This window comes from Grammomys surdaster, unplaced genomic scaffold (genome assembly GCF_004785775.1).
Source record: "Grammomys surdaster isolate TR1022 unplaced genomic scaffold, NIH_TR_1.0 125861, whole genome shotgun sequence".
Lineage (NCBI taxonomy): Eukaryota > Metazoa > Chordata > Mammalia > Rodentia > Muridae > Grammomys > Grammomys surdaster.
The window spans coordinates 1,293,073-1,313,116 of record NW_021620687.1 but is presented as its reverse complement, the minus strand read 5'-3'; the positions used below and the strand labels follow the sequence as shown (position 1 = coordinate 1,313,116).

General features: G+C 45.5%; 1 protein-coding gene across 6 annotated transcripts in view; it reads left to right on the top strand.

The window, feature by feature from the left end:
- The window catches only part of Osbpl3 (oxysterol binding protein like 3), a 170,822-nt gene extending 151,471 nt beyond the window's left edge, over positions 1-19,351 (top strand). For all 6 annotated transcript variants that reach the window (XM_028790062.1, XM_028790060.1, XM_028790061.1 and 3 more), the window contains 7 exons: positions 4,886-4,949; positions 7,030-7,108; positions 7,905-8,049; positions 12,713-12,857; positions 15,025-15,151; positions 16,691-16,813; positions 18,998-19,351. In XM_028790062.1, coding sequence (XP_028645895.1) covers positions 4,886-4,949; positions 7,030-7,108; positions 7,905-8,049; positions 12,713-12,857; positions 15,025-15,151; positions 16,691-16,813; positions 18,998-19,094 — 780 coding nt within the window. In that variant the 3' untranslated portion in view covers positions 19,095-19,351. The remainder of the gene's footprint in view (positions 1-4,885; positions 4,950-7,029; positions 7,109-7,904; positions 8,050-12,712; positions 12,858-15,024; positions 15,152-16,690; positions 16,814-18,997) is intronic.
- Positions 19,352-20,044: the final 693 nt, after the last annotated feature.

Below are 20,044 nucleotides of genomic sequence, written 5' to 3'. Positions count from 1 at the left end.
CCTTCTGTGGTCTGGGGTCCATTAGATCCTTCCACGAAAGTTGGGAGGATGGAAGGTTCAGGAGCTGCACAGGTCACTTTAGAAGCACAGCTCTCTTTCTAAAGGCTGTAGAGCTCAGGGCAAGTTACCTAGCCTGATTGTGCTTCAGTTTCCTCTTTAAAGGGGGGGGGTTGACAGCCACTATTAGTGATCTGTGGAGATAGAGAAGGGTCTGGTCTATGAAGTGTGGCTGTTCTGTGAGATCCCTGTCCTCATTGCTGTGTGAGGGCTCCCGTGTACCGGGGAATGAATACCCCATGTGTTTGCCCATGTGGAACCCTCCTTCAGCTAAAATAGAAATCGGTACCTTTAGAAAGATGAAAACCACCTTTCTCCTCTTCCAGAAGACTAGTCATCATTGCTTTGATATATTTATCTCTCAGCTCCTAGAAAACTGAGGATAACGAGGGAGTGGGGGTTTGCCTAAGACATTCTTTGCCTTCTGGTTATTTTTGTCAATGGATTTGCATTATAGGGGTGGGAGAGACGGGGCGGGTGTGGTAATCTTGGCTTTTCTTTTGTGCCGCCCACCCTTTGTCTCTCTTTTTCTCTGAGATGGTCTCACTGCATATGCAGTCTGGCCTCAAGCACACTACACTCTCTTCTTGCCTCAACCTCTTGAGTAAAGGGATTACAAGTTCAAACCTCCACACCCAGCCTCCAAGAAACTGAAGGCTATGCCACCTGCCTTAATGTGGTATAGGCTGAGAGCAGTTGTGCCTCGGGTAGCAGAGTTCAGAGTTCGAGTTCAGTTTTGGCTCCATAGAGAGTTCTAGAGCAGCTTAGGCTGTCTCACAAGACCCTGTCTCAAAAAGGACAATGCAAAAAAACAAAACCTAAAACAATTGTGTTCCCTGGAACTCAGAGAAAAATGAATATACAAACGCCCCGAAGTGTATTGGCAGTGGCTTCCCAGGTGAAAATAAGATAAATATTGCCTAATATGGGGAGTTGGGGAACTAACTCAGTAGTTTAGAGATCCAGTAATCTGTCTGATTCAAATTCAGCTGGCTTATTTAAATACTGAACTCAAAATGGAATGAGAATAAATGAAAACATGATTCTGTTACCATGGTATTATATGCACTCTTGTGAAAAAAAAAATGAAGGCCCAAAATAGCCCCAAACTCCAGCTGACAGTCAGGGCAGGAGGAAGAGCTGTGAGGGGAGAGGGGCATGAGCTGTGGAAAGGGGAGTGACAACCATGGAGCCCTGGAGGGGTGGCACTAGTCACGGGGTCTGCCAACACATCTGCTCTGGCACTTGGAGAGAAAAACCAGGGTCCAAGGGCAGGTGCCCATGCACCCAGAAGACCAGAGATACCTTAGTGTGTATGAGCTGGATCCCAAGGCACAAAGCAAAAATGGCTGGCCATTGCAGCAGATGCTGTGCCCTCTGTTTGCTCAGTGTGCAGCCTTGCATAAGCAACCTCAATCCTTAGAGCCTCCGCTGTGACCTCTTCCAATGGGAGTGGCAGTGCATGGCCCCCGGAAGGATACTGGAACTAACAATGCGTGCACATGAAAAGATGCACTGTTATTGCTCTTACGTTTAGAGAGAACTTTTAAACACCTTTAAATATAGAGTGTCAAGAATAGTTTAAGGGGAGTGACGGAGGCCCAGGAGGTAGGGTAAGATCTGCTGTATCCCCCAGCTAGCACAGGAGGCTGAGTGCTGCTGGTGAGACAGAGAACCAGCCCTCAGGCAGCTGTATGCTGGCTTTGCTGTCATAATGACCACTTGTCCTGATAGAGACGGAGCCATATCCTCTGTCTGGATTTCAGCCTCATCACTTAAATGGCTGGTGCTTTTAATGCACCCAGGAGCAGCTGAGCCTCTTGGGACTGGGATGCTACCGCTGTATGCATTTGCTGGGACAGGTGGATTTCCCCGTTAACAAGTTATGTGGGAAGTAGAATTATTATCAAAGAGTATTCAATGTGAAGATGTGTCTTCCTTCTGCCATAGAAGCGATCAGGGTTTAGGTCAGAGTCTTCTTTTTATGGAGTGCTGGGCATACCTTAGCTCAGCTTTGCAGACTCGTGTGTGTGTGTGTGTGTGTGTGTGTGCTCACGTGCACTCACACACACCTTCCTCCAGGCCTTATGCAAGTCCTTACTTGCTGTATATAAAGCCCTTAGCATATCTAAGGCGCAGGAAGACTACTCTGTCTTCATGAAACAATTAAAATTCCATCTCTCCCAGGCCAGGAAGCGATCACTCAGTGTAAAGGTGCCTCCCTCCAAACCTGATGATCTGAGTTCGAGTCCTTAGACCCACATGACCACACTTGCTCCTACAAGTTGTCTACTGACCTCCACATGCTAACACATAATACACAAACAAATGTAAAAGGAAGTTTAAAAAGTTGAAAAACACAAAAACGTCTTTTGAATTCACCTAAAGGCAGTTGACTGAATACCATTTTATTATTGATTGACTATCATGGCTTTCAAAGATCATATCTGTAGTCTTAGAAAATGTGTGTATCACAGGATCTCCTTCCGTCCCTATGGGTAGTATGCTTCTCTATATAGAGAGATATCCAAGGCCTTCCATGTGAGCCACATGCTTTTTTTTTTTCTCCCTGTTTTATAAGATTTAAAATTATTACAGAGCAGGCACGAGATGTTTGTATAGCATAGTGTGCTTTGAAGTTTATATTTGGTGATTTTCGTAAGCGTACCAAGTTCCTGATGAGGGCTGTATTACTCCTTCCTGCACTCTATGACTCCATAGTGAGACACGTCAGGTGAGTAGAGACCGGGGGATGGAGGAGTTAAATTATTCTAATTTAACTGTGTGCGATCCTGCGGTTTAAAAGCTGACTAGACTATTTTGAGAGCTGTCACGTGGGAGAAAGGACAATAGAGCACTTTGAAGCGGAGGACTGTCTTGATTATTGGAGTTGGGTCCCTGAGGTAGTCAAAATTCCTAACCAAACCTGCAGAGAAAAGCAGGGGCCATGTGGTGTCAGACAGCACGTGGGGAACTAAGACTCATCAAGCAACAGCAGGTTCCGCCGCCTCCTTCCCATAGCTGGGATTTCATTGAGTAATCTGAAGGTTTGGGTGCTATTTTTGTCTTTGTCTGCTCCCCAGTCTGTCAGTTAAGGCCGTGGCAGGCTGCCTGGCATCCTTCAGCCCTGCCACTCTCCATATACCCATATACGGGTTGGTTTGCAAAGCAGATTCCTGTGCACAGGTGGGCCCTGAGCAGGGCATGTGAGTGCCTGGGGACTTGTCATGCAGCCATCCTGTTTCCTTACACGCCCACTCATGCCAGGTAGAGCTCGGTACTGAGCCATTACTGTGATGTTTTTGAGGACAATTCAGCTGCTTGACACTGAGCCACCAACTCTCTGTTACTCTGGTGACCCTTCAAAAGCTGTGGTTTGGGAAACTTGACCCATCTGGTTTCAGCTTCCATGTTGTTCATAAGAAAGACCTTGGGTAGATAGTCCAAAGAGAAGATATCTCTGTTAACAGCCATTGAAATCAGAGAAATTTCTGGAAGAGTGATGCCAGTATGACTGCTTTTGTTTTGTTCTGTGTTTTGTTTCGTTTTTCACGAGTACTGACCTGTGTCACCAGCACACAGCCCTGAGTGCTACTGACATAAAAAAGAAAGGGCACACAGCCCCCCCCCCCATTTTGTTTTTAGCTTCTCAATTGATGGATAAAGCAATGGTGGGCTCCCAGTGACAGTGTCTCTTTTGAGGATCATCCTTTCTAGGATGTACTTAATATTTCATTGGATATTGATGAGAAATAAACACATTTTTCCTTTGTGAGTGTGTTGCATGTTCATGTGTGTTTGCACATATGTGTGTGTGTGTGCATGTTCGTGTATTGACGAGTGCTTGTATGGAAGCCAGAAGGGAACCTTGAGCTATTCCTCGGGTGCCATCTATCATGGTATTGTTGTTTTCCTGAGACAGTGGTCTGGTACCCATCAAGTAGCCTGGACTGGCTGACCAGTGGAGAGCCAAGCATCTGTCTTTGCCTAGTGCTGTCCAGCTTGCTTACGTGGGTTCTGGGTCTATGTTCAGATCCCCACACTTGCACATCAATCGATTCATGGACTGAGCCATCCCCACAGTCCCAACACATTTCCCCCTTAACGACTGGTGAACTTTCTCCAATGGCCGTGGTTAGCTCTGCTTTACAGAGACATTATCCTTAAGATTTATCCAAGGCTGAGAGGGTAAGGGCGCTGGCTGACAAGCCTTGGGGCCTTGAGTGCCATCCCTAGAACCCACAAAGTGGAACTGGCCCCCACAAATGGTTTGCACATTTCCACATATGAGCCGTGGTATGTAAGCGTGTGTATGTGCATGTACACACACGTGCCCAATAAGTTAATGAATAAATAAATGGTTTTTTAAAGAACTATCTTGGGTTGACCTCATCGGTGACTTAAGAGCCTGGACTTAACGATTCAGTTTCCTGAGCTCTAGGGAGACATTGGTGTTGTTTTGCTACTTAGAAGTAACAGTGACTCTGACCGCTTAGTCAGAGTATTTGCAGGTCTTCTCAAAGCATGTCAAACACAGTGCTGGCTGGGGAGGGTGCCGTCCTCAAACATCTCTGGTTTTATTTTATACTGTTCAAATCACACCTGTGTCCTCATCTCTTGAGGGTTGGGCCATGCTTCCAGGAGGCTTTCATTCACAGCTTCCTTCCCAGCAGAGTGAAGAGGAGCTGACTGTGTCAGGAGTGCCCTCTTGAGGACACGCTTGTCCAAGCTACAGCCCTGCTCCTTTGCTCACCACTCAGCTCACGGGAAAGCTTTATAGGCATAGCAGCATGTACTCAAACTGTGTTTCCTCCCTTGTCTCCATCAGGTCAGCCACCACCCACCTATCTCCGCCTGCCACGCCGAGTCCGGAAACTTTGTTTTCTGGCAAGGTAATGTGCTGATCTGTTTGACCTCCACTGCATAGCACTGAAGGTTTTGTTTTCTTCAGGCATCGCTCAGTCCCCATTGCTTGATCTCAGAGCTTTTCCCCTCTTTTCTCCTGTAACTTCTCTCAGATCGCCTCACCTATTACAGGATTTACAGAATTCTCAGCTTGTTAGCAGAGGGTAGGCAGCAAATAGGTTGCTTGCTTTTTAAAATTTTAAATCTTGTTTCCAAAATTACAGCTGACACCTGATTTCTATTCATCTGTGTTCTCATGAATATCTTTTACCTACTGAACTTTTCCCCATTTATTTGGTGTCTGTTGTGTCTTCAAATGCCTGTGTATGAGTGCAGGGGTCACATGATAACGCATGGCTGGGTTTTCACCTTCTGTCATGTGGTTTCAAAGGACAGAACTCATGTTGTAAGGGTTGCTTCCTGCTGAACCCTCTCACTGTCCTCTTGGCTTTGTTTTTTGTTTGTTTGTTTGTTTGTTTGTTTGATTGGTTGGCTGGCTTTGTTGCTGTTCTGAGTGTTGTTTGGAGGTTTTCGTCTGTGTTTCATGTTTGTTGTCATCTTGCTTTGTTTTGTTTTTGTCTGGCTTTGTTTCTTCTGCTCTTAAGAACATAAGCCAAGGTTTGGAAAAGGCAAACACTTCTACCACAGAGGTATAGTTTTGGCCCCTCTTTACATTTGGGGGGTGGTTTTGGTATTGAAATTTCTAAAACTTGCATTTGGAGATGAGGGAGATGGAAAGTTGTTCTAAAAAGTAATGCTTCAGATTATTCCAAAATGAGTTGGTTCTGTTAAATTTTCATTTATTCACAAGGTTGGGGTACCATAGAAGAAGCTGAATATCCCAGGTTTTCTTTGTTGGAGACAGAGGCTCACATAGTCCAGGCTAGCCTCAAATTCACTTTATAGACTAGGATGGCTTGAAACTTCTTATCCTCTGGCTTTACCTCACCAAGTGCTTGGCTTCCTGGCATACACTACCACACCTGGTTTATGCAGCGCCAACGACTGAACTTGGGCCTGTGCATTCTACTATGCAATTAGCCACTAAGTTACATCCTCAGCTCCTAGTCAATTTTTAAAACATTTTCTTTACTAATGCTGTCATTTGGTTCCAGTACAGTCTTTATACACACTGACATATGCTCATATATGATATTTGAATCTACAAGCGCACACTGTAACACTTCCCATCCTGTTCTGTTACCTACTTACTCTGTCTGGAGGCTGTCAGTCTTTCTAGTTGAAAAGTAAAAGTTAAGTGTTCCTTTTCTTTAATCTTTTCTATCGATGCTTAATATTAGATATTGAGGCTTCACCTGAGATTTCTCTACTTTTCACTAAAACTCTCAGAAAATGTTTCTCGTAAGGCTCCTAAGGTTCCACCTGATAAATCTCATTGGTAAATCTCATTGTAAGTGCTTCTTGGTTTTCATAAAGTCTGCATTTTTGTTTTTAACAAGAGAGTCTTCTCAAAATAGTCCCTGGAGCCTCCTATGTTACAGTCCTCCTCACCCTTTCCAGGGGGATCCCACCAGTTTCCTAGGTGTAGGATCCTCAAATCTTCCTCATCTCATCTCACATTTCTCTGCCTTTTAACTGGGTTGTTTAGATCATTTACATTTGTTGTGATTATAGATGTAGACGATTTAAGTGTCCCTTTAAATACTAGTTTCCAAACTCGGATTTCTCTATGCTCCACAAACTCATTTGGAGTCTACAAAACCCTGTTTACATGGCCTCTTCTGACAAGCCTTGTTCAAGGCCTTCCATAAACATATCAGCCTTCCCCTCTGCCCCCATTCCATCCCATGCTACAGCATACTGGGATAGCCTGTGTCTGTGTGACCCTGACTTGTTTTCACTCTACTTTCATGCTGCTTTGACTATTTCAAGAGGACTTTGTCTTACAGCTTTGCTTTCCTGGTTTTGTTTTGGGGTGCCCAGTTGGTATTTCTAGCACATGAACAATTATCTCCACTAGAACTAATTTGACTGTGACAGTTATAAAATGACCAGTCTCTATCTGGCTGTCTTGTTCAATATATGGTATTTGATATTTCATTTCAGATGTGAGATGGAAAAATAAATTCTGGGGTAAATCCATGGAAATTGTCCCAATTGGAACAACTCATGTGACGCTGCCTGCGTAAGTTTCTCTGTGTTAAGAATGTCAGCTCTCAAGCCAGAAATCTACATTAGGGGCAGGATGCCCACCATTTTACTCCACCTGGCAGTGGGTTCTGGTAGCCTCCCCTGGCAGGCACAAAGTCTAGTGATTTCTTTCACTGGATGGAAATGCCTCCTTCGGACAGTACCTCTCTAAGCTGAGTGGTCATTTTCTTTATCATCGTGGTCCTGCTTCCCTGTCAGAATTCCCTCAGAGGCCCCCAAGACCCTAGGCCAGGCTGTCAGAAATTACATGCTGCTGCAACCTTTCGCCCGTGACTGTTGGTCAGGCTGCCACTAATGCCCTCCCCTGCCTCATAGGACGTGTGGGAAAATTAGATGTTATGTGTAAAGCCCTTAGAATATTGCTTACTGTTTCTTCACAGTTGCTACTTCACAGTTGCAATGCCTGAGTTCTTTTTTATGGAAAATATATAATGTGTAATTAGTAAGGCGTGGGTGCTTGGCCACCACCCAACACTTCTTTCTAGTAACTTCCCCCTCATACGGGGCTCTTAATGATTCCTCTGTGGAAGAGGGTGGCTGGTAGTCCAGGAGGCCACCAGCTGCTAGTGAAGCCCCCAGTGTCTTCAGGAGACAGGAAGATGGCAGCTGCTGGCTCGGGAGCCTTGGCTCACATGTCACATCGGGATGTTTTTGATGTGAGGTCTGCAGATGAGGGATTCATTTCCTGCCTCGTTGTATAAATTAAGATGGCTGCTACAGCCGTAGCTGGCTCTACTGGGAGCCATCTTTAATGCGCTCCTCTCTTTCAGTTTTGGAGATCACTTTGAGTGGAACAAAGTGACCTCCTGTATCCACAACATCTTAAGCGGACAGCGGTGGATCGAGCACTACGGTGAAATTGTCATCAAGAACCTGAAGGACGACTCCTGCCACTGCAAAGTGAACTTCATAAAGGTACCTTGAGTGAGCGCGCTCTGAGGCTGGAGGGCTGAGGCAGTGCCAGGGGCCCAGGGCACAGGCTGCTGTCCACTTTGTCACCTGACCTCCATGACCACCCTGCCTGCCTCTCTTACCATCTGCCCACAGAGCAGAGCCTGGGAGACTCTTTTACGAGATATCCTCCAACCAAGACACAGATACAGGAAGACGATATGCTAAGTGGATAAACCAGACATGAAGGGGTGTATTCTATAAGATTCTGATGACGTGAAACCCCAGAAGTGTCAAGTTCATAGAGAAAGAGAACAGAGGGGGTGGGAACAATCAGGGGCCGGGTGGAGGGAAGGATAGGACATCTGTGTGTCATGGGTTTGGAGTTTCTGTTTGGGAAGGTGAAGGGGTTCTAGGAATAGAAGTTGTATAACACTGTAGATGCACTTCATATCGTTGACCTATGTTTTTAAGAAGAGTTAAAATGAAGCCAGACTTGGCGGCGTGTGCATGTAATTTCAGCACTCGAGAGAGAGGTTGAGGCTGGAGAAGTGTGAGTCAGAGAACAGTCTGGGCTATGTCATGAGACTCTGTTCTGGAAGAAAGAATTAGGTGAGGGACAGTTGTGCTTGTAAGCTTTACCACAGGAAAAGGCATGACCAGCCGTCCCGTAACATAGCTTTCCATGTGTAGTGATAAAATGGTGCTTTGTGCTCCAGTTGGGTCGTACACTTACAGCCGCCTGCCCAGGAACTCTTTGGATTCTCAAATAAAAGACACACACACATATTAGCTTATTTTTGAAATGCCTTGGCCAGCTCAAAACCTAGGCAGTTCTAATCCTCTGCTCAGCTATCATAGACTTCCCTCAGATACTCCTGGCTCAACACCCTCTGAATCTATGATCTATCTTTGCTGCCCTGTTCCTTCTGGGTGGCCCCCTAGTCTGTGCTGCCTAAGATGCTTTTGGGCAGCCCTTCCACGGACTGGACCGCATTCCTTCTCACCTACATTTCGGATGATTCTCTTTTTGTAGCTCTACATCTGATCTGTCTCCCTCTGAAACCTGGCGATTCTCCTCTCCCTCTTCCAGTTCCTAGCCCGTGCATCTGAAAGTTCTGCCCCTCTCTCTCCACCCAGCCATTGGCCATTGGCTGTTTACTGATTGATCAAAAATCAGTTGGAGACAAGGACCTTTAGCATTTGGACACACAGATTCCTGATTAATTCAAAACATTAAAGCCAATCCCCAACATCCCTCACCTCTCTCTCCTCAAATAGGAAGGAGGGTGTGTGTGCCAGAGGGTGTGCACGCACACGCCAGCACCTCACACATGTGAATGCACTGTGTATGCACAAGCACTCCTGGGGTGAGAGCTCGCAGAGCATTGTGGGCCATTGAAAGGATGCACACACACCCTCCTTCCTTCCCAGCCGTAGCTCTCAGCTCCCTGCTCACCACTGTGCCCCCTCAGCCACTGACCACATCGGCCCCTCTTGCCTCACTTCCTCTCCACTCTCCTACCTCCTCTCCTCAGGTCCTGATGTCACCGCTTCGCTCTGTCTTCAATTCTCATGATCAAATTTTCTTCAAGGTTTTTGTTAGTACTGGGGTTAGCTTACTCATTATTTCTTTACCTGCCTGCAGTAAAACTCTGGTTGGTCCTGTTCATCCTCCAGCCGTGACTGCCACTTGATTTGAAGCACAGAGGCTCAGAATCTTGAACATATGTAGAGTCTCTCTCCAACCTCTGTGATTTTTGCCCCACCTCTTTCCCCCCTAGAATCTTCTTGCTTTTAAAACTCTCTTGTACATAAAGTTGCTTGAGAGCAAAACCCTTGTCAAAGATGTTTGTACCTAACTAAGATCAAGATCCTGAGTCTGACTTCATCCAATCCTCTGCACCACTTGTAACCCACAGGGCGCATCTATGAGGTTGATCGGGGTTTTATGATAATTTATAAGTCAAATGAGGTTGCAGACAGGCATAAAACTAGCAATGACAGTATTTGGGAAACAAAATTACTTTGTAAAAAATTTCAAAGTATGAAAATACTTCAAGAGCTTTGCTTAAGTGATTTTCAAAAAGAAGCCAAAGGTAACTTGGGGCAAGAATGTGTTCCTCTAACCCAGGAAGAATGGCTGTCCACATCTCTTCAAAGGAGTGTGTTTACTTCTTTATATACCGCATACTCTGGGACCAAAGAAAGAATGAGTTAATGTGTTTGAGTCCAGGCTTGCCTCAAACTCAAAACAGTCCTCCTGCATCCACCCTCAGAGTCCTGGGAGTACTGGTGTACACCATTATGCCCCGCTCTACAGAAAAGAAGCTTTTAGTCTTTGGAAATGAGCATTGGATGTTGAAAGAATTAGGCCACAGATGCCAGACACCTTTGGGGACATGGCCGTCTCCTCTGTGGCTTTCCATCCAGTCATCAACATTTGATTTGATGATAAATATCATAAATGGAAAAATGTGACCCCTGCTTCCTTACTGGAATAGACCTGGGCTCCTTTCTTCCCTGCAACCTTTAGACGGCTAGAGACGTCACTTTCTAATTTCCCTAAACTGAACCAGCAAAAAAATGACATGGAAATGTCACTCGGCTTTCCTGCTTTCCAAATATGGCTTCTGTTTCTACTAGAAATAGTCTTGGGGCTTTTGATTTATGGGAAAAATGCCTTCTGTCCATGAAGATTTTTAAGGGTGGCCAGATAGTTGGAGATTTCCAAAGCATTGCCTCTAGGGAGTTGGCGCTCCCTCTGCTGGCTGCCACGTGGTACTGCGTAAACAAGGCTGAGTTGAGCTATGTTCCCTGGAGAAGGGATGAGGCAGTACCATGGCAAAGTCAGCCACAAGCAAGGCTGCCTGGCAGACCACCATTGATACATGCTGAGAAAGTGGCTTGTGCAAGGGCCCTGCTGCTGGAATAGACCTCGAGTTGGGGAAATAGCACATGCAAACTGCAAGTTTAAGCAACCTGTTTAACTGTTCTACAAATGACTATTTTCTTCAAGTAAAAAGAATTATGAGTTCATTTTAAATTGCAGAAATGAAAGTTCCCAGGCATTAGTCACAGTGACATGCCTGGGGCAGCTGCTAATGCACTAGCTGGATAGCACTTGCAAATATACTCGATACTTGGCAGAGTCTAAGAGCTGAGTTTTGTGTTCCTGTGTTACATGGAGCAGAAGTAGAAAAAGCACATAGTACAAACTGCAAGTAGGAAGTTAACTGATATTTTCCATAGATAGCAGAAGTTTTGTCCTGGTTTGGTTTGGTCGGTTTGGCTTGTTTAAATCCAGAGCCGAGCTAGGCTGTGGGAGCGAGCTAGAACAGTCAGAGATAAGTCTGCATGTTTAGACTTAATTAATTTCAAAAAAGATCCCAGTAATATGTGATAAGAAAGGGCAGTTTCTTCAAGGATGCTGTTGGGGCTACTGAGTTTCTGCATGCAAAAAAAAAAAAAAAGGAAATATGTGTAATCTGATAAGGTATTAAAGTATAAAGCACAAGATGGAACTCAGTTGCAAGAAAACCGTGGATGAATGGAGAGCTGTGTATGGACGTGCGCCCCAGTCAGACCAACCCTTGGGACTGGAGAGTGAGGCAGGGGGACCCTGTGAGAGCTGTATGGTCAGGTCCCATCTCAGCGTACATGCTAATCAAAGGGCAGTGAGCTGGGCTTGAGGTAGAGGCTTTTGCTCTAGGCCTGAGGATCTGAATTTTGCATCCAGAACCCACATGGTAGGAGAGAACTGACTCCTGAAAGTTACCTTCTGACCTCCATGTGCATGCCGTAACACACACACATACACACACACACACACACACACACCCCAGTATTTTTCAACAAAGGCAAATAAAGCTAGAAGCACAGCTCAGTGGCAGTGAGCCTGCCTCCCAGAAAGGGGGGAACAAAAGTACCTACAAAGACATCCCTAAAAGCCAGCCATGCAGACAGCCAGCAGCTAGACCAGTGGAAGTTCAGCATCACTAATCATTCAGGAAATACAAATTAAACCTCTGTGAGACGTCACCTCATTGCTGCTTCAAATAGCTGGCACAGAAAACATGAGACAAACTCAAGAGACGGGAGGCCCTGCACACTGCTGACAGGATGTGAGTTACTGTGGCCTTTAGGGAAAACGGAGGTCCTCAAAACACTGAGCTTCTCGTGGTCCTGCAGTCCCACTCCTGAGTAAGACAGCCAGAGAACATGAAGACTCAAAGAGCCATCTGCACTCTCGAGTTCATTGAACGGCTGTTCACCAGAGCAGAGGGATCAGCCTAAGGGCTATCAGTGCTTAGATAAGGTGCAGAAGCCGAATGGAATGCTGCCTGGCCATAAAAACAATGAAGTCTCGCCATTTGCAATGTATACATAAGTGAGGGCGGTAGATACTGTGCAAAGTGAAATAAGCCAAGCCCTTAAAAATACCACATGACCTCCTCGGTAAGTGGAAGTAAAAGTGTTGACTCCTAGAAACAGGAAGTAGGGTGTTAGTTACCAGAGGTAGGGGTGAGGCCTAGGGAAATTACTGATCTAAGGATACAGTCTCTCTGCAAAGTCAAGAGGGCTATTAGCAATGTACCTATAGAAAACTGCCAACCAGTTTTTTAAGTGCTCTCACCTAAATAAATGTGAGATAAAACATGCTAATTAGCTCTCATCTGCACCCTAGGCAAAATACTGGAGCACGAATGCCCACGAGATCGAAGGCACGGTATTCGACCGCAGTGGGAAGGCTGTGCACCGGCTGTTTGGAAAATGGCACGAGAGCATCTACTGCGGCGGTGCCTCCTCCTCCACGTGTGTCTGGAGAGCAAGTGAGTGTCCACCGGATGATGAGTCGCTGCCTCAGGGCAGAGGAGTGGTGAGGGGTGAGCGCTGCTCTGTGTCTCTAGCTCCCAGCTGCTTGAATGCAGTTAGTTACTGGCCCTTCTGTCAAGTCCTTCTCATGCTTACCACAGCATCTCAGTTTGTTCTGGGTTCTCAGGACCTCAGAAGGGAGCCACTGCCGATCCCAGGGTGGCCTGATGGGTTCTTGGGGTTCACACATGGCCCCATAAGAGGCCTTGTTGGAATGACAGCAAAATGCAAGTAATTCTAGAGCAAACTATCAGTAGAAAAACAGTGGCCTAGGCTTCCCAAAGCATGCAGGATTCCCCAATTGCTCTAACCCCCAAAACCTCCCTGGTCTCCCTTGTAATCCCAGAAGGCACTCCCCCTAGAGCAGCTGTGTTAAGGAAGCTGTGGAAGCCCACGCTATACCAGCAACCGTTTCATCTTTAGTCATTTTCTTAAACCATTATCCTGAGATGAGGCCTTTTAGGATGGGTGTTAGTCTGGTTAAGGGAGGGAGAGAAAAGTTGGGGGCTAAGGTGGGCATTTAATAATAAGTTGAGGGATGCTGGCCCCGTGCTGTTGCCTCTGCAGCCTACTGGAATCAGAGACACAGACCAATGAGGAAGCATATGAAACGTTTCCTCCTTTGTGTGTAGATGTTTGTAACAACTCAGGATCATGTCACATCATGGCTGGATGTCAAGCAGGGAGGAAGAGGAAGAACTTCTGATCCTACACCTCCCTTTGCTCAAGAATAATGCGCTTCTCAGGATTCCCAGCCAGTGTGTCTTAACAGCACATCAGCCTGAAGTGGGTCCCAACCCATCCCCATGGCAACTGTGGGCATCAGGGAAGGCTCAGCTCCCCTGAACTTGAGCTTGTGTTCCCTTAGGAAGAGATGTAACTGTAGGGTCAGTGGTGTCCCTTTCAGTGAGCTGTGGCCACATCTTCCCCCATCCTAAAGGCTATTGTGGAACTGGCGTGATGTCCCAGTAGCTGCCTTTCCAGCTTCAGAGGCTGCAGGGATAGTCTCTCGTTTGCTGAAAGCCTCCTGTGGATCTTCACCATTTTTCCTTGACTTTGCCTCCACATGGACCTCCAGCTCCCCTGGCCCATGTTAAAGGAAACTGCTGTCTTTCCTCTGGTGGGTGGGGTCTCAGCTGGAAAGCACAGCACAGAGCTGTGTTCCCGTGTTCAAGCTAGGATGAGGTACACAGAATGCCATTGGCTGCCAGTGGCCCTTGAAAGCTTCAAAAAGTGAGTCTGTGGCAAAGTTCGCTGAAGACATTTATATGTGGATGTGTGACCGGCCATTGTTATGACTGTAAGGGAAGTTCTTGAGTCTGCAGTGGATCTCCCTGGTATATACCTGATCCTGATTCTTAGCTGAGATCAAAGTTAGGGCAAATTAGAATCTAATGTTCTAAACCTAGGATGTGAGATTTTAGGGGCTGAGACTTGGTGAAGAGAAAGGCAAGGAGGAAAGAAAAGAATACTCGACCACCCTCAGGGCCTGTGCAGTTGCAGCTGCTAGGAGTTCTGAAAGTTTGGCTGTATGAACCTGGGTCTTCTGCACTGGGAGTCCAGCTGGTTAAGAAAAGGCCTACTGGGTTTATTTATTTGATTTTTAAAACTTCCTTGCATGTGGGTATGTGTTTATGCAAGTGCACATAACTCTGTGTGTGTGTGCATGTGTGTGTGTGTGTGTGTGTGTGTGTGTGAGATATGAGTGCAGAGATATTCTTGACAGCACAGATGTGGAAGTCAGGGAACAACTTTGTGCAGAAGTCAGTTCTTTCTACCATGTAGGTTCTGAGCTCTGCTCATCAGTCTTGAGTGGCATCTCAGTGGGCCCCTGGTGTGTATATTTGAATAACAAATTCTGTGATAGTTCATACAGTACAGACGCTTCACAGCACTGAATAAATTCACTACAGGACCAAAGCAAAGAGACTGAGAGTGCCTGTGATAGAAAACCCCAGCAGGAAAGTCTACAGAGAAATGCTCAGTTGCTGCTTGTTAGTCGGAATATTTTAATAGAAATGGAACAGTTTAGAGTTATAGCTGGTCTGAGATGAAAAAGTTGATGGAATTAAACTAACATAAATGAATTGCAAATTAGACCTGCTCGGTTTATTTCTCTTTCAGATCCCATGTCGAAAGGCTATGAGCAGTATTACGGCTTCACACAGTTTGCACTGGAGTTAAATGAAATGGATCCTTTGTCAAGGTCTTTATTACCACCCACCGACACTCGGTTTAGACCAGATCAAAGGTAAGGATTTTGTTTTCAAAGACCTTTCTCTCCAGAGACATTTAAAACAATCTACAAACAGTAGTATTCACAGCTGCCTGGCCACCTGGAGTCTGAGGCCGGTACTGTCATCGGGAACACAAGGATAAAATGTGGGCTTGAAACAGCTGTCTCAGAGGGACTGCAGCCTGTACTTCCACCCCTGTGTGGTGTGGGCCGTCACACATCTGTAGGGACCTGTTTCTATTGATATACCAGAGAAGAGGGGGCGGTGGGATCTATTTTGAAGACTTTCATTGTGTGTAGAAATAAAGAATTTACTGTTTATTTGGAATAATGAAAACACCTAGCTCTCCTGACCCGTCGATTTAAATTTCCTTTAGTACATTGGGATCTGACTTCTGATTCTGGGCTTGCTATTCTGAGTCATGTGGTCTATGACAAGGCTTTCTGTCTTCCCCAGCCTCGCTTTCCTACTCTGTAAAACAGACTAATCTCTCCCTGAACCTTCTGAAATTGAGACTCAAAATCTAAAGACCAAAGGAAGGGAAAGATGGCTGAGTACAATCTAGATTTGTTTGAGAAAGCCTTAATGATGTGGTTGGTACAAGGACATGACCAAGTTCCAACATACTGATCACCATGAGTCTGTACTGACAACCTTACAGTGCGGATTTGGTCTAGGAATCAGGACGACATCACTCGATAGGGAGAAAGTGGACGTAGGGGAATGAACAGTTCACAGACGAGAAACTTAAATATTTCTTAAACATGGCCACGAAAACCAGGTGAAAATACCATTTCTTAGATATGGCTGGTAACAGCATGCTATAGCATAAATTATATATTGTGAAATATTATATAATATAAAAGGGGTATATAAATTGCTTCAACTCCCTGTAAAGTATAGTTTTATAATATATCAATTAAAGATTCACTCTCTTGTCCAACAATCCTAAGTCTGAAAGTTTCTTGTACAGATAGATACACTTTCCTACATGTAAACGGTGGTTGTCCAAAGTCATTCACAGTTAACATTAAGCGTAACACTAAAAATAGTAGAACCAACCCCATGTCTATATGAAGAGCATATAATTAAGGTACATCCACAAACCTGAATACAGCTTTTAAAATGAAGATGTCCAGGCGCTACTGTGCACAGATCTCTAAGATGTGTTGTTAAGTAAAAAGCAAAGTAAAACAAAGCTGTTTTGCCACCATTTATGCACTTAGAATGGAGGAAGGAATAAGAATGTGTATTTATATTTGAAAAGTATGTACCCAAGAAACGAACAGTGTGGGGCTTCTGTGATGGTAGAGCGAGGGAGAAAGAAGAAAGAAAGATACGGGTTTCGCATTTCTCTCTGGATAGAGATTTTGAACCCTGTAACTATCACCTGCTCAGAGAGGGTTCTTCCTCTTCCGGGCTCAGGCTGTTGCATCATGGTGGGAAGAAGAGACTGGGCGTAAGGGATTTTGAATATCTGGTCTTGTATACAGAAGTGGCTGGTTACTATTTTTTCAATGAATATTCCTTTCCTCTTTCCCCTCAATGCCCAGGCTTCTAGAAGAAGGGAACGTAGAGGAGGCTGAGGTGCAGAAGCAGAGGATTGAGAAGCTGCAGAGGGAGAGGCGGAGGGTCTTAGAGGAGAATGGTGTGGAACACCAGCCCCGGTTTTTCAGGTTTGTGCCTGCAGGAGGTGGGGACGGGTGGGGAGTGGGAGCCTGGCTAGCCTTTGGGGACAAATGATAGCTTCTGCTCTCTCCTTGCTCGTGCCATGTGGCTCAGGAGTGCCTCCTTGTAGAGGAAGAGGGGGACACTTCCAGAGCTGGTCCCAGTGCTGGCCCATCCTGTTCCATTTGCAGCATGGGCAGATTTCACAGGACAGGCTAGTTGATGACAGCCCTGCTGTAGGATTTGAAGTACCTGGACCTTGAGTCAGCAGTTCCAATACACTGTGCTCCAGTTTGGAAGGTCTGATTGGTCTTTTCTCTTAACATAACTTTCTGGAGCTAGTCATCAGTGACTTGTAGCCATACCAATAATCCCAGTATTGAGGGAGGCTGGTAAGAGTTTTAGTCTAGCCTTGGCTATACTGTGAAACCCTGTCAACCAGTCAATCAATCAATCAATCAATCAATCAATCAATAGTTGAGAGGGTCTTGTTTAAAATATACTTAAAATTGTAAACGGGCTGTGAGCAATTGTAGCTGTTCATCCTCTCTTCCCTATTTTAACTGAGAAGAAACAGAGGCCCAGGGAATAGAGGTTGAAGAAGGACCCGGGGAATCTTCCAGATGGGGCCTTTTCCTCTCCTGACAATCTCAGCAGAGCTCTGTGTGATTTGGGGGTTTTGTCGCAGCTTAAGTAGCAGACGCAGACTGGAGGGTCCACTCCCATCCGACAGCCAGTGGTTTCTTGTCTGGTGTGGCCCTTGGTTTGTTTATTGCTGTGGACAGCAGGAACAGCTTTTGGAAGGTCATTCGGACTGATCTTAGCATCAGGACAAAGGTCTATATTCCCAAATACTGAGAGAGCCAGTCCCAGTGACACAGACCTGTAATTCTAACACTCTGAGACTCTGAGACTGAGACAGGAGGATTGCAAGTTGAAGGCCAGCCTAGGCAAGTTAGTAATGATAATGAAATCAAAGCCCTGCCTCTGAAAAACAAAATTAAAATAGCACTAAGAACATAGGCTTTCTTCCTAATGGAGTTAATGGCGGCTTAGCTGCCCGGCAGTGGGGCAAGTGTCTACGTTGACCTGCCATCCATACCCACAATGGAATATCCCTCCACTGTCTAAAAAGGAACAGGAAACCCCATTGCTGAGGTCACCAAACTTACCCATAAAAAGCCGATAGTAGATGCTGCTGGCTTAGCAGGCCATAAGGCCTTGGCCATGAGTCCAGTTGTTCAATATGAAAACAACCACAGATTATAGTTAAAGAAGAAGGTAGGGCTGTGTCCTAATAAAACAGTACTTTCAAAGATTACATGGGGCTTGGCATGTGGCTTGTTGGTAGAATTCTTGGAGCGCATTCATAAGACCCTGGACTTGGTCCCAGTGTCATAAAACACACAGGCACTGGAGGCTGAATTGGGTCCTTGACCTAAGTGTGTTGGCTTACAGAGGGACAGCAAAGACAGACATCACACACGTCACTGTGTGAAGGAGCTCCAGTATATATTGTGGTGTCAACCACCCAGGGCTAGAGCACCGCTGGGCACTGTGGAAGGGGAGGAGGCAGTGTGTGGACCACACATGCATGAGCTTTTGCTGGCAGAATAAAGCTGACAACATTACTACCCAGGAGCAGTGAAGCTAACCAGAAAACAGCAGGCTCTGGATCCTTTTGTGCCCTTTGAATTTCTATCTAGCAGATTATCTTTTCCCAGAGCCGTAAACCAAAAGTTCTCTCTCCAGACTGGTATAGTCCAGTTCTCTTCTGTTCCTTCTGTTTGGCTTTATGCCAACTTAAGACTGACTTCGATCAGCCTGGTTGATTGGGTAGTATTGAGTTGTTCCCAGTGTGGTAGCTATCAGCCTGGCCCTGTTTGATGTACAGCACACAGAGAGAAGATGGACGGACAGGCACATGTGCGTGCGCATGCACACACACACACACATACACACACACACGGGGTGGGTGGGGGAGGCTTTTAGAAGCATCACCTTCCTAGCTTCCAGGCTTAAGAAGTATATATCAGAAGTAAAAAATGGCTGCCAGCCTAAGGACACCACTCAAGTACCCAAACAAGAACAAAGAATTTGTCTGGAGTGAGAGTGGGCAAGCAAGGGAAGGAGGGGGAGAGAGAAGGTGATAGCGGACTGTACGAGAAACTGTCTTGTCTCATCTCTCACAGGAAATCCAGTGACGATGCTTGGGTAAGCAACGGGACCTACCTGGAACTGAGGAAAGACCTTGGCTTTTCCAAACTGGACCATCCCGTCTTGTGGTGAAGTGCAAAGGAGAAAGAGAGATTTCCTGTACTTTGCCCACATTTGCTTCCGGAAGCAGCACTCAGCTGTCTGTATGTCCGTATGTTTATCTAGCGTGATCACCTGTGCTTAGCGTAGCATTGTAAGCACTGAAGTATATATTTTCTTCAGTATGTCTCTTTACAATTTCAAGTGTTATCATGATTGTTTATATGAATGTAGCACACCTCGATATTTCTTTTTATATATAAACTATTTAATAAAAATGAAAGACTGAATGTTAATGTGTGGGTTACAAAAAACACTTAACACTAATTTTCCAAAGGTAAGAGGGAAAATTCAAATTTATGCCTTATAAAAAATCACACTGGAGAAAAAAAAAAATTTCCCAGGTGCGTTAAGAAGTAACACATAACACCCGGGGTTACTCACCCATGCGTAGCTACCCAGGTTTAATTGGTAGCTGGGATATCGTTTTGCCTCAGACAGCTCTTTGATTGCTCATACAGAACAATTCTGCTGGTGCTGAAGTACCAAGAATATTTTCATTTGCATTTTCGTGGTTAAGGAATCTGTATAAAGTTAGTGAAAGGCATATTTTTTTTTTATGTAAGGTGGGCATCACCCAATGGGAAGGGGAAACTTCTCTCCCTGTTCTTCTGTTGCCTTATGTATAAAATTGCTCCCAGCTTGCTTAGAGAAGCTGCCTTCATCAGAGAAGACTCCATTCAGTGTCCCGATGGCGTCCTAGGGAGGCAGCAGGTGTTTTGTTTTTCCTCAGTAAGAGATGAGTCCTTAAAATTTTAAGAAAATACTTTCGGCCTCTTGCCCCACCCCTGGCTTGCAAGCCCTCCTTTTAGTCCTTATTGAGGATGAAATGTCTCTATTTAGCACAAGACAAACAGTAAGCAGTGTGACCTTCTAAAACTTCAGCAAAGTCACTGGTGGCTTTAAATAACCCAGCATGTTGT